Genomic DNA, 13,873 nt, shown 5'->3' with positions numbered 1-13,873 from the left:
AGTATTACAGCACACTACTATGCCAGATGAGATGACGCTGAGTTATGAAAAAAATAAACGTAAAATAAAAAGAAACTGGCAGACTGTGCCTAATTGAAATACAACCCCGGGCCCTAATAAATTTTCCCACTTCGGTCTTTGCGATGGATATGTGCGTCACTAAAACACAGTGGTCGCAAGTCTGACTCCAAATTGCTCCCAATTTGATAGTAGATGCACTGCAGCAAGTACAGCCACCAGCAGATCAACCAGAAATCAAATATATATAACGCTACTGCAGGCGTAATTAAGACGTTTGTATTCTCCTATGGCTATTTTCTAGCCAAGTATTACAGCACACTACTATGCCAGATGAGATGACGCTGAGTTATGAAAAAAATAAACGTAAAATAAAAAGAAACTGGCAGACTGTGCCTAATTGAAATACAACCCCGGGCCCTAATAAATTTTCCCACTTCGGTCTTTGCGATGGATATGTGCGTCACTAAAACACAGTGGTCGCAAGTCTGACTCCAAATTGCTCCCAATTTGATAGTAGATGCACTGCAGCAAGTACAGCCACCAGCAGATCAACCAGAAATCAAATATATATAACGCTACTGCAGGCGTAATTAAGACGTTTGTATTCTCCTATGGCTATTTTCTAGCCAAGTATTACAGCACACTACTATGCCAGATGAGATGACGCTGAGTTATGAAAAAAATAAACGTAAAATAAAAAGAAACTGGCAGACTGTGCCTAATTGAAATACAACCCCGGGCCCTAATAAATTTTCCCACTTCGGTCTTTGAGATGGATATGTGCGTCACTAAAACACAGTGGTCGCAAGTCTGACTCCAAATTGCTCCCAATTTGATAGTAGATGCACTGCAGCAAGTACAGCCACCAGCAGATCAACCAGAAATCAAATATATATAACGCTACTGTAGGCGTAATTAAGACGTTTGTATTCTCCTATGGCTATTTTCTAGCCAAGTATTACAGCACACTACTATGCCAGATGAGATGACGCTGAGTTATGAAAAAAATAAACGTAAAATAAAAAGAAACTGGCAGACTGTGCCTAATTGAAATACAACCCCGGGCCCTAATAAATTTTCCCACTTCGGTCTTTGCGATGGATATGTGCGTCACTAAAACACAGTGGTCGCAAGTCTGACTCCAAATTGCTCCCAATTTGATAGTAGATGCACTGCAGCAAGTACAGCCACCAGCAGATCAACCAGAAATCAAATATATATAACGCTACTGCAGGCGTAATTAAGACGTTTGTATTCTCCTATGGCTATTTTCTAGCCAAGTATTACAGCACACTACTATGCCAGATGAGATGACGCTGAGTTATGAAAAAAATAAACGTAAAATAAAAAGAAACTGGCAGACTGTGCCTAATTCTACTCAAACCCCTAATAAATTTTCCCACTTTGGTGTTTGAGGTGGATATGTGTGTCACTAAGAGCTAAACACAACGGTAGCAAGTCCCCCTGCTAATTCCTCACAATATGGTACTAGCTGCAAATAAAAAAAAAAAAAAATTATAACGTTATTGTAGCCCTAAGAAGGGCTGTTGGGTTCTTTAAGAATCACTCCTGCCTAACAGTAAGCTAATAGAACACCCTAACGCTTTCCCTGAGCAGCAGCAGCTCTCTCCCTAGCGGCATCCAGACAGAGAATGATCCGAGCAGCGCGGGCAGCGGCTAGTCTATCCCAGGGTCACCTGATCTGGCCAGCCAACCACTGCTATCTACGTGTAAGGGTACCACGTCATGCTGGGTGGAGTGCAGAGTCTCCTGGCTTGTGATTGGCTCTGTTTCTGGCCGCCAAAAAGCAAAACGGCGGGAGCTGCCATTTTCTCGAGCGGGCGAAATACTCGTCCGAGCAACGAGCAGTTACGAGTACGCTAATGCTCGATCGAGCATCAAGCTCGGACGAGTATGTTCGCTCATCTCTAGTAATAGTGTTCACACGAAACTATATATTTTGGAGGTTCATTAGCACTATATTGTGTGACCAGTATAACGTTTCTTCAACTTGTCTATTCTAATTGTTTTGATTGTAATATTATATCTATTGTCCCTCTGGCTATGTATTTACTTGTATTGTGATACTATTACTACAGGAATGGCCATGCACTTTTTTTAGTCCACCAGGGATTATTTTAATGGGCTGGTTTTTAATCTTGGTGATCATACGTCTGTAAATTTTGTGTATTAATTATTAATAAAACATATATTTTGTCAACAATTGTTGTCTACTTAATTAGATGGTTTTTATAAGGTCTGGATATAGGTATAATAAAACTCCTTAAATAATCCTTAATCTCCTGTATCGGGGCCTCCAGGTCTGAAGTATAAATGTTTTTATAGTATTGTAGAAAGATTTCCTTCATATCTTCTTCTTTTGTTACAACTCCCCCAAAGCCATCATTGATAGCTTTAATTCTAGTTAACTCCTGTTGTTTCTTGATCTTATATATCAACCCTTTCGAATTTAGCCCACATTCACAGTGACCTTTTAGGTCTAGGAAAAATAGCTTTTGGAGTGCCTTATTGGTCAAGTGCGTATTATACTCTTCCTGCGCCTCATTATAGCTTTCCAGAGCATTTTGGGTCCTATTGATCTGTACCTCTCTTTCTCTTTTTTTAAACTCCTCCCTCAACTCCTTTTCCATTCTAGCAAATTGTTTACGCATGTAGATAATTTCTGAGTTTAGCATGATTTTAGAGTATCCCAAAATAGGCCCATATCTTTTATATGACCATTGGACTCGATAATCCATCTCAGCTCCTTCTTTATCTTATCCTCATCTGATATTAACGTCAACCAGTGTGGATTGCATTTCCAGTATGTTGTACCCTTAGGCTACATTCACACGAACGTATGGAGGACGTATATACGGCCGACGTATATACGGCCAATATACGTCCCCCATACACTCCTATGGGCGCACGGCACCCTACGGGAGCGGTACGGTGCAGCACACGTGCGGCACCGTACCGTTCCGTACCCGGGAAAAAGATAGGACATGTCCTATCTTTTCCCGTAATACGGCGCCGTGCGCCATAGGTTGCTATGGAGAGGGGCGGGGGTGAGCTGCGCTCACCTACTCCTCCTCTCCCCGTACACTGCCGTTGCCCGCTACGGTACGGTATGGGCGGGCAACGGCAGTGTGAATATAGCCTTACTGTTAGTCCTCAATAGATCAATAACTACCGGTGAATGATCTGAGACAATGCGGTTATCATACCGCATTCTCACAGTATGACCAATTGCTAATTCATTTACCAATGCTAGGTCTATTCTAGAGAACGAATTATGGGTACGGTTATAGCAAGACTATGCAGGTACATCCCCCTTCAGTTTCCGCCAAACATCTATAAGATCCACTTCCTCACAGAATCTATATAGACCAGTTTCGGTCTGGCTCGCATGCATTGGAATGTTTTTACCTATTCGGTCTTTGGTGTTGGAAAAAACGGCATTAAAATCCCCCATAATCCATACCGGGCATTCTCCCACCTTGGATATAAATTGTACTAATTTCCTCAGAACATCATAGGAAAACGGAGGTGGTAAATACAGCCCTGCCACCACACATTTTTTCACCTCCAATATTCCACATAAAAAGACATAGGGGCAGATTTATCAAGCAGTCTGAAAGTCTGAATATTTCCAGTTGCCCATGGCAACCAATCACAGCTCAGCTTTCATTTCACCAGTGCTCATGAATATTTTAAAGGGGAGCTGTGATTGGTTGCCATGGGCAATTGGAAATATTCTGACTTTCAGACACTTGATAAATCTGCCCCATAGTGTCCCTCATTATCACATGCGGATTCCAGTAACTTAAATTCAATAGATCTATGTAGCAGAATGGACACTCCTCTCACATAGGAAGAAAAGACTGAACTATACGACTGGCCCACCCATCTTTTTTTAAGTAAGTACAGAGAATCTTTTACAAGATGGGTCTCCACTAAAATAACAATAGCTGGTAACTGTTTTCCAATATAATCAAAAATGATACAGCGCTTAGTACAGTCTTTTATTCCTCTGATGTTCCAAGCAATCAGCCTCGTACCCATTGGTCAACCTCGTACCCGTTGCTCACCACGTCACCTACCCATGGTTCAGAATATACACCTTTCATAAGTATAACTTTTAGCCCCCAGCACTGGGAACCCCCCTCCCTTCCCCCCTCCTGTTCTATATCCATACAGAACTCTACCTACTAGAGCCACCTCCCTCCCCCCACCACGTCTGTCTCCACGTCAACCATATTTAAACTAAGCCTTTTTTTTTTTTTTTACAGTCCCTTAGAATCCATCCAATCCGAAGTTTGTTCTGGGGAACTGAAAAAATAAGACTGGCCCTGATATATGATTTTCTATTTCGCTGGAAAAATCAGGGAATATAGGATACCTTTATCCCTTAACCTCCTTTTTACTTCCACAAAGCTCTTCCTTTTTTGTAAGGTATCCCTAGAGAAGTCAGGATAAAGAGCAACCTTTGAACCGTCAATTTATAGTTCTTTTATCTCACGTGCTCTCCTTAAAATAGTATCCCTAGATAGGACTGTTTTACAGATGATTGTTCGTGGAGAATTTCTTGGAATGTGCGGAGTACCTGGAATCCTATGCGCACGTTCCACATCAAAGTTTGCAGATAGATGTTCCTTTCCAATAGTCTTAACAAGCCATTCTTTCACATAATTAACAGGATTGGCCCCCTTTACCTTCTCTGGAACCCCGATAATTCTTAAATTGGATCTTCTAGAACGGTCCTCCAACTCAGCTATTTTCCCCCTTAGACTTTCTTGACTAAGGTTATTTGTTATTTTTTTAAAAGAACCCATTTCTTTCTCCTGCTTTTGCACCTTCTCTTCCGTAGTTTTCTGTCTATCCCTGAGTTTATTCAGATCTTCTCTTAATAGTGACATATCATTTCTTAAACCTCCCACTTGATCCGTTAATTCAACTATCGCTGCATTGCACGTTTTAATGGAAGCTAAGATTTCTTTTAGCATTAGGTTGTCTCCCCCTTCATCTGAGTCTTCTTCTATTTGTTCCTCGCCCTCTAACGGAGAATATCTGGACCCATGAGATTTGTTTTTCATATCTTGGATTTCATTTATTTAGCTCTTTTGTGCGCTAGGCCCAGCCCGGGTTTTAACAGGGGGAGTTTTCCATAATTTATCCAGTTTGGCCATATTCTCTCCCTTACTACTGCCTTTTTCTTTAGGGGATACCATGGACTTCCTTGCCGCATTTTTTGGGCCCATTTTACCCCCTTACTTCACCCCCAATCGACCGTAACAGAATCTGATACAACAATATAACATAAACAATACAATATAACAGTATAAACTCAGTATCTCATTAGCAATAATGCATCTAATCGGCTCAGCTGAGCTATAACCCACAGAATATTATGCAATACACAAATATATCATTCAAAGATCGCTAGGTAGGGCTTTGGTAGTAGTTACTTAAACCAGATATAAACGAAAAAAAAAGTTATTGTTTAGACACCGACTACTCGAGTTTAGTTTGATTACAACTATTTCCTTATATATGCTTGCGTCGGAGTCCCAGCACCTACAATGCTTCCTTCCCAAGACCGCATGAGGAAACAAATACTTTACTCCAGATTTGACCGGCAGTCAGTTAGAGGTATTCAAAGTAGTAGTAATAGCAGTCAGTTAGTAGCCAGTTAATAATCATTAGTAATAGATATGTAAGATACTCCACCGAAAAGGACAGGGAGGAGAAGCAAAAAACTGAAAACTTTAGCCTTGGTTAGTAAGTAGTTAGTTAGGGATCGAGCCTTTCTAGTATATTTATGCAGATATCTCACCAATCCCAGCTCTTTCGCTGACTTTCATCAAATCGGACTTCTACGGATCCATCCACAAATGGGCAACTTCCAAGATTGCTGCGGCTCCGGATAGTGTACCTCCAGGCTCAGCTACTAGGCCAGCCCGCGGCGCCGTGACTTGGACGCAGCACCCCGCAGTGTTGACACACACCACTAGCGCCGCATCCCCTCACGCTTCAGCCGCCAGCCACTCCCACTCTTACTCCCGGTATCGCCGTTGCCGTTCCTGCTGCATCAAATGTTGGATCCTCGGTCCCTGCTCTCCACCGACTCAGCCGTCCTCGGTACCTCCTCCACAGGTAAACGTGCTTCGGACCGCGTCGGACCGCGCCTGATCGCGCTTCTCCTACCCACGACCTGGCTTAATACAGCTCATCACAGGACCATCTTTACACCACTTGCCGTGGAGACAGCTGGTGAGGGGAGCTGTGCGGCAAGACCTGCGTGCTACGTCATGCCGTTACGCTCTCCGCCACTCAAGCTCATTAGCAAAATTGTAAAGGTTTATTTTAGAAGGAAGGAGGCCCTGGATAACAAGGTTACCACAATCAAGGTGACTGGATCTATGAGTAAGTATCCAATGTTTATCATGCTTGATTTTGATTGTAGATTTCCTTTAAATAATTTAGAGACCTTGTGTTAAGGGAAGCCCTCACAAATGTAAAAATACTAAATATGGACAGGTATTTCCCTGATGACATTGATTCCAGGCATTCCACCACATATTTTTTTGACAGTTTTTATAACAATCACTATTTTTATGTATATGCTAATAGGGTTAATGAAGCCCCACAAAAAGTAGAGAATAGTGACTTTCTTGCTCAATAGTTAAGTGTTAACTACACTTCAAAGCATTTTTAATATCCTTCATTTAGTTTGCAACTTGTCTAGATGAAATACAGATCTTCCGTATCAACAAAAGATATAAAAGCTTATACTAAGGGAAAACTCTGCAACTTTTTTTTACAAACGGCTGCATTTACACGAACAAATGTCTGTGGGCCGTAGCAGCGTGGACATATGTCCGGTACCATGTAGAGGAGGAGGGTTGACCCCTACCCTCACCATTAGAGATACACGGTGCCATAACACGGGGAAGGATAGGACATGTCCTATCTTTTCCCCGTGTATGGAGTGGTATGGTGTTGTCTGAATGCAGCCTAAGCTTTTCAACAAAGTATATTAGAATGTTCACAATACTCCCACGGATGCTATATCACATATCGGGGCTTATTTACTAAGGCTCCCGCGGATCACACTTTCATCGGTTTTTAGAAATTTTCAATTCAAGATTTGTGCTGCTGTGACAGGTATTTAGAAGGGGATTGGGTTGCATGCGATCGGATTTGGCTCAATTGCGCTGACTTACATGCAACAGAAATCGGGGGGCGTTACGTCAGACGATCCAACGGATTCGGACTGAGCACAGGGTTTAACTTTAATGCACTTACATACACCGGGAAGAAGAAGATGAACTCTGGCAGACCGCAGTGGGGAAGCGACAGATGCAGGATATCCGGCGAACAATCTTTGTGAATTGCGGCAGAAAGCATTATGGTTGGACAACGCACAGCGGGGATCGCGGCAGGATATATATATATATATATATATGACACAATAAAATAAGTAAAATATAGGCAAAATGCAATAAAAAGACATTATTATATTATTCTACAAATACAATGGTCAGCATGAGATTATTGATTCACTGTAGCAGAGACCAGACCCCCAGGACCAGATTGTCATCTATAGAAGGTTCATTACCATAAACTATTGTCTTTTAGTTCAGTGTTATGTGAATTCACCCTTTTCTCTATATTAGTACTTCAATGGACCTTTAGGATGCATTCCAACAACAGGATTATAACCGGCACATATAGCTTAATGACAAATGAGTACTCCATGCACTGGCAGTTCCCTAACCAGAGAGCCCTCTGGAGCTTACACTCCATCATACTGTGACATTCTGTGTATTGAAGCTGCTGCGTTATAATCTGTGTGTAAGACGCCAGTGTGCGGCATCACTGAGCCTCTGCCGCTGACAAGTTTGCTTTCCATGGACGTCAATGGCTTAAGTCATCCCCTGGTGCCATGCAGAGCAGCACAAGCAACACACACAGTGATATGATAGCCATCTGAGCAGCAGGCACAGCCAGTCCCAGAGCTTCTCCCATCTCCTCCTCCTCCAGTGCACTGCCCACTCCTTCTCACAACATACAGTCTAGGAGTAAAGTACAATATCCTCTGCCAGACTGCCACAGCACCAGTCTCTTACTCACCAGGTCAGAGGACTGGCTTGGACATCACATCACATTGTTGCTGCTGAGACTCATCCATGAGATGCCTTGCTAAGCCTTATTAGAGGTAAGCTCAGATAGCAGCCTGGCTCAGTTATTCTATTATGAGATTATATATATGTGTATATATATGTGTATATTTAGTGCCTGACATTCAGCATGTATATCTGATGTATATTGTTGTATTATTACATTATATTGTGTAAGAGGATACACAGAGCCTCAGTTACCATAGGTTTCAGCACCATGGACAGAGGCAGCAGTGCTCGCTGTGCAATGTGCTGTCACTTCCCAGCTTCTCACCTCCTGTGTATTCTATACATTTCACAGGTGACCATACACTGGAGACATGAATGAAAGCCTCAATGACAGTGACACCAGCTTTTCCCAGCCTTGGATCCAGAACAGCGATGTCAACGCTTCCCTTGAGTTGTCTGCTTTCTTCTCAGTGTTTACCATCAACCCTTGGGATATTATGCTCTGTATCTCAGGGACAATCATTGCCTGTGAGAATGCCATCGTGGTGGCCATCATCTTCTACACTCCCACCCTGAGAACCCCTATGTTCGTGCTGATCGGGAGCCTGGCTACAGCAGACCTTCTGGCCGGCTTTGGCTTGATCCTAAATTTTGTGTTTCAGTATGTGATCCAGTCAGAGACAATCAACTTGGTGACAGTGGGGTTTCTGGTGGCATCTTTCACAGCTTCAGTCAGCAGCCTTCTGGCCATCACTGTGGACCGCTACCTGTCCCTGTACAATGCACTGACTTACTCCTCAGAGAAGACAATCTTATGGCTTCACCTCATGCTGGTTGTTACCTGGGGGGTGTCGATAAGTCTGGGTCTCCTTCCAGTGTTAGGCTGGAACTGTCTAGATGACATCTCCACCTGCAGCATTGTCAGACCTCTGACGAAAAGTAATGTGACTCTATTATCCACGTCCTTCTTTTTCATCTTCATTTTAATGCTGCATCTTTACATTAAAATCTGCAAAATCGTCTGTAGACATGCTCACCAGATAGCACTCCAGCAACATTTCCTCACAGCATCCCACTATGTAGCCACTAAGAAAGGAGTCTCCACTCTGGCCATCATACTTGGGACTTTTGGGGCCAGTTGGTTGCCTTTTGCTATTTACTGTGTGGTGGGAGACCAGGAATACCCCTCGGTGTACACTTATGCCACCCTCCTACCTGCCACCTACAACTCGATGATCAACCCCATCATCTACGCCTATAGAAATCAAGAAATCCAGCGGTCCATGTGGGTTCTTTTCTGCGGCTGCTTTCAATCCAAAGTGTCCTTCCGCTCCAGGTCACCGAGTGATGTCTAAGAGGCGCGTTTTACCTCAGCACTGCACAAGCGACAATCTAGTGACCACAAGAGTGCCTGCTAAGGACAACTAGATGCTTGTTGTGTAGTTGTGGAGAGACTTGGGAACTTTAGCACTTTATCGGCTTTATATCTCTGGGAATGGTCGGTCCTGAGTATGAACAATGTGAATGTCTGTAGGACCCCTGTGTGAAGTCAATATGCTTCAATATGGCACTTTATATTGAGCTGCTGTACTGCCAAATCAGTGTTGTGAGGGCTGACTATGAGAGGATATCGTGTCCTTGTTCTATGTCATATTATATTTTGTCACTAATGATGAAAACATTTTTGTACCCAACGAAATAAAAGTCGTTGAAATGTAGTTATCATGACTGTGTGGGTCTATTATTCCCTATGGTTTGCATGCCCATAGAGTAGATGACTACTGAGCAGAGGATTAGTCATAGAAATCTCCCTGCAGAGACGCAGACTGCAGATTCCAGAATGGATTGTGATGCAGAAAATCACCAAACACTTGTATACTTTACCACTATGAGGCTGGGGGGAGGATATATTCACATTTACAAGTTTGATCCTATTTATTGTAGAGGATGTGGATGCAAAACAGAAAAACCATACATAGTATTTCATATGTTCTGTCCCTTTAGGAATAACCATGGTCTTATTTTTATAGCTTACTGATAGGTATCATAAAATATTCTCCCAGAGCCACAGATGCTTCCAGGTTTTGTTGTGGTTTCCCTTGATATGAGCTTTACGTCAGAGTAATCTCAGCCAAATAGGGAGTCATTGTGGATATGAGAGCTGATCTGCATGGCTACCTGAGCAGAATACCATTAACACCCACATGAAAGCCAGGCTACTGTTAGAGAAGGGGTTAAACACCATGGCAGTGCATTTGTTTGCCAGCATGAGGTGTAAGGATGATGATTCCTTGATGTAGCTCTGCTCTCTATATTGAGCCATTTTTGCACTGATATTTAATAAGATTGTTATGGTGCTATTATAGCTATGCAGTTAGGAATTATTCTGACTAATAGACATGTGTTACAGAAGTCTTACATTGTATTCCTTCAGCTACTCAAAAGGAAACATAAGAAACCATACTTCACTGTGCCATTTGATACTATAAAACTCATGTAATGTTCTTACAACAATAGCAATGGTTATCCAGGATGTCCACCTCCACAACCATGCCATGTTACAATAATTAACACTGAGAAACTTTGTAACTACATTGCTTTATTTACTTCTTCTATTGAGTTACAACCAAAAATACTGTCTTAAGTTAGTATACCTCACACCCCTTCATACTGTATCTACAGCATTTCACAGATATAATACCAATCTGTCTCTATCATTCCTAGTGAATATAATTTCAGTTGCCCCTGGTTTCAACCATTAATATTTTGACTTTAGGGTCCGGTAGACATATTGGGGTATATTTACTAACGTCATCGTTTTGCGGTGTGGCTGCACAAATTTCTGCAATAAAATGGGCGTTCAGGTGCTCACACGAACCGTGTACTACATTTATCATGCAAAAAGCATCAGGAATGTGTTGCATGCCCTTTGTTAAAGGCACACCAAAGACAAAGTGGTGCACTCTGTAGGGGCAGTGCAGAGGGAACCAGATTCATGCAGAAATTGTGCCATAAATCCTGAATCCATTTTGCACTCTGCACTATACTTCTGCACTTCCCCATACAGGGAGTGTAACAGAAATCCAGAAGGATAAGTGTTGCTTTAACAGAGCATAGTCTGCTAAAATTCTTTTTTTAAACTTACATGGGATGGATTATTTTGGACTGCAAAGCAGGCAGGTAGTGGAAGTCATACAGTCCACAATCCTTGCCCACTAGTTCTTAGGTGAGGCTGGCTGAGATCATCAGTGCGGAATAAATACACTGCACAGAATGTTAGGGACTAGGGGAGTGGAGCGTGGAAACTGGTCATGTGTCTGAAGAGAGAGTATGAGCTTTGATATTGTGTTTGGTGCCAGGTATTAGGCCTGCACTTAAAAAGGGGGGTATATTTATGTAGAGTTAGTGCCAGACAGGCATTATGTTTTAGTTTGGTGCTAGAATCTTGAAAATGTCAATCCTGCTACCTACCAAACCTCTGTCATTGCCGTCCCCTCTATTTGAGCTGAACCTCTACGCCATATAAAAAACATTCCTTGATCAGAAACCCTTGTCAAAGGGAATTTGTCAGAAGTTTTGACCATACAAATATCCCACGATGTCTGTGTAACCAAAACTTTGTGTTTGTTGTTAGTAGAACCAGAACTGTGGAACATGATTTTATAAAGCCTGCTACAGCTGTTACCCATAGCAAAAAGGGAAAGGGATTTTGGCTGTGTTCAGAAAGAAATGAAAAGCCAGCACAGCCAATAACCGATTGCGTGCAACACAATCCCAGTGCAAACCCTTGCTAAATATCTGTCAAAGCCATGCAAATTCCAAAAACAACGCACAGTCCGACCAAAGAGAGCAGTGCGACCCTTAGTAAATAAGCCCTTATGTGTAAAGCCACTCCTGACCAAAAGACAAGGCCACAAGATTCTTTCCTGGGTCAAGGAGAAGAAGAACTGGACTGTTGCTCAGTGGTCCAAGGTGTTGTTTTTAGATGAAAGTAAATTTTGCATTTCATCTGGAAATCAAGTTCCCAGAGTCCAGAGAAATAGTGGAGAGGCACAATACAATCAGTGATGGTTTGGGGAGCCATGTCATCTGCTGGTGTAGGTGTTTTGTCAAGATCACAGGCAGTGCAGCTGTCTATCAGGAAATTTCACGTAAATGAACTGACAACTGACTGACTCATGGGCAAGAGGTCTTACTGTAAAAAATGAGAATCCTGCTAAGTGCTTGCAGAAGGTTAAATCAGTGAGGGGTTAATTAAATAAACAATGTGCCCTGGCAGTGCTAGCCACTAAGCTTTATCTTATTGTCTGATATTTTTGTGTAATCTGCCTGGAAATTAAGTGGATGGGGTGAAACGAGACTGCCGTGGGAGGCGATGCTGCCTGGTGCTATCCCCAAGCCTCAGTTAATATGTAACATAATCCTCTCATGATGACAGTATTGATTTCTAGTCTCATTCCTCAAGTCAGTCATTGACACCTTGGTGTGGCTTCAACTCTGGAGCTGAATTCTGAATTCTAACACAGAAATTACCATTTAGTTTTTGTCTATTTGTCCAACATAAACCTTTTCACTTAATGTAATTAACATAAGTACTATATTGTTTTGTGATTAATGCACCAGGCACAAGAGAATTGGGAATCTTCAGGGAGTCACTAAAGAGCAAATAGGCGCCTTATAAACAGTATTCCTGCTAAAAAATCATGACAGCCATGGCCTCTATGTGCAGCACTACAATTGATGACTTGTTGTATATGGAGAGCAGTATAGCAATGCCAAAGTGTATATTTATTTCTCTTAATTTAACACAAATAATAAACATATGTAAAATACCCCTACAGCTACCAGTAGTATCTAAACAATTTTATAGAGGTATCTACCATTCCCAGAGGCAAATTTTTTAAAGATCCTTTCAACGCCAGTGACTAAGTTATGCAGGGATCCCAGGATTAAAGGGGTATTCCCACAAAGACACCTTTCTTATATGTTCTCAGGATAACAAAATAACACATTCTCTAATTCACTGTTATTAACAAAACATCATTTCACAGCTATAAGTCCAACCTTTCGCTGGTGTACACATTTTCAGCTGCCCCTAAACATGACCCTGAAACTTCTGACTTACGGTCGGATGGCCGCCATCTTGGATTCCAGTGTGACAGCATGGAGCTTATATTTCTGTGTCTTTCTGCTCTGTGCCTGTAGCCTCTCCCCCCTGCAGTTTAACACGGAGCTTACAGACACTCACTGATGCACTTCCTGCCACCACATCATGAGCAGAGAGATATGTGATATGGGGAAAGGGGGAAGCAGGCACATATCCGTGAGAACAGAGATCTAGCAGCGCTGACAGTGTAAAAGTTTGTCAGCATCTGTGTAATAGGAAGCTTATGCATCTCTCATCTCTCTTTCTATGTGTCAGTGTGTTAGTACAAAGTCCGAAGCCAGATGAGAGTGTATATACACCTGTACCCTGATAATGTAACCACATTGTAACCCCACAGAACTGGATGGATCATAATATGTCGGCCACACCCTGGGATCTTACACTGAGCAGCCTAGGGAGTGATAGGACCTAAAACAGCAATACATCTGAGTAACATTTTAAAGTAAGGGGTTATAATGATCTTAATTGTGTAAACATCACTAGGAGATTGAGATGTGAGAATTTTTTTTTTTGTGGGAAAACCCCTTTAATGTATGCATACAGCCTGTGAGTC

At 42.2% G+C, this 13,873-nt stretch overlaps 1 protein-coding gene across 1 annotated transcript; it reads left to right on the top strand.

Moving 5' to 3' along the window:
- Nucleotides 1–7,899: 7,899 nt before the first annotated feature.
- Nucleotides 7,900–9,842, top strand: GPR6 (G protein-coupled receptor 6). Its single transcript, XM_072141796.1, has 2 exons — nt 7,900–8,242; nt 8,506–9,842. The coding sequence occupies exon 2, from the start codon at nt 8,525–8,527 to the stop codon at nt 9,506–9,508; it is 984 nt and encodes a 327-aa protein (XP_071997897.1). The 5' UTR covers nt 7,900–8,242; nt 8,506–8,524; the 3' UTR covers nt 9,509–9,842.
- Nucleotides 9,843–13,873: the final 4,031 nt, after the last annotated feature.

This window comes from Engystomops pustulosus, chromosome 3 (assembly GCF_040894005.1).
Source record: "Engystomops pustulosus chromosome 3, aEngPut4.maternal, whole genome shotgun sequence".
In the NCBI taxonomy this organism is placed as follows: Eukaryota; Metazoa; Chordata; class Amphibia; order Anura; family Leptodactylidae; genus Engystomops; species Engystomops pustulosus.
This window is presented reverse-complemented; position numbering and strand designations above follow the sequence as displayed.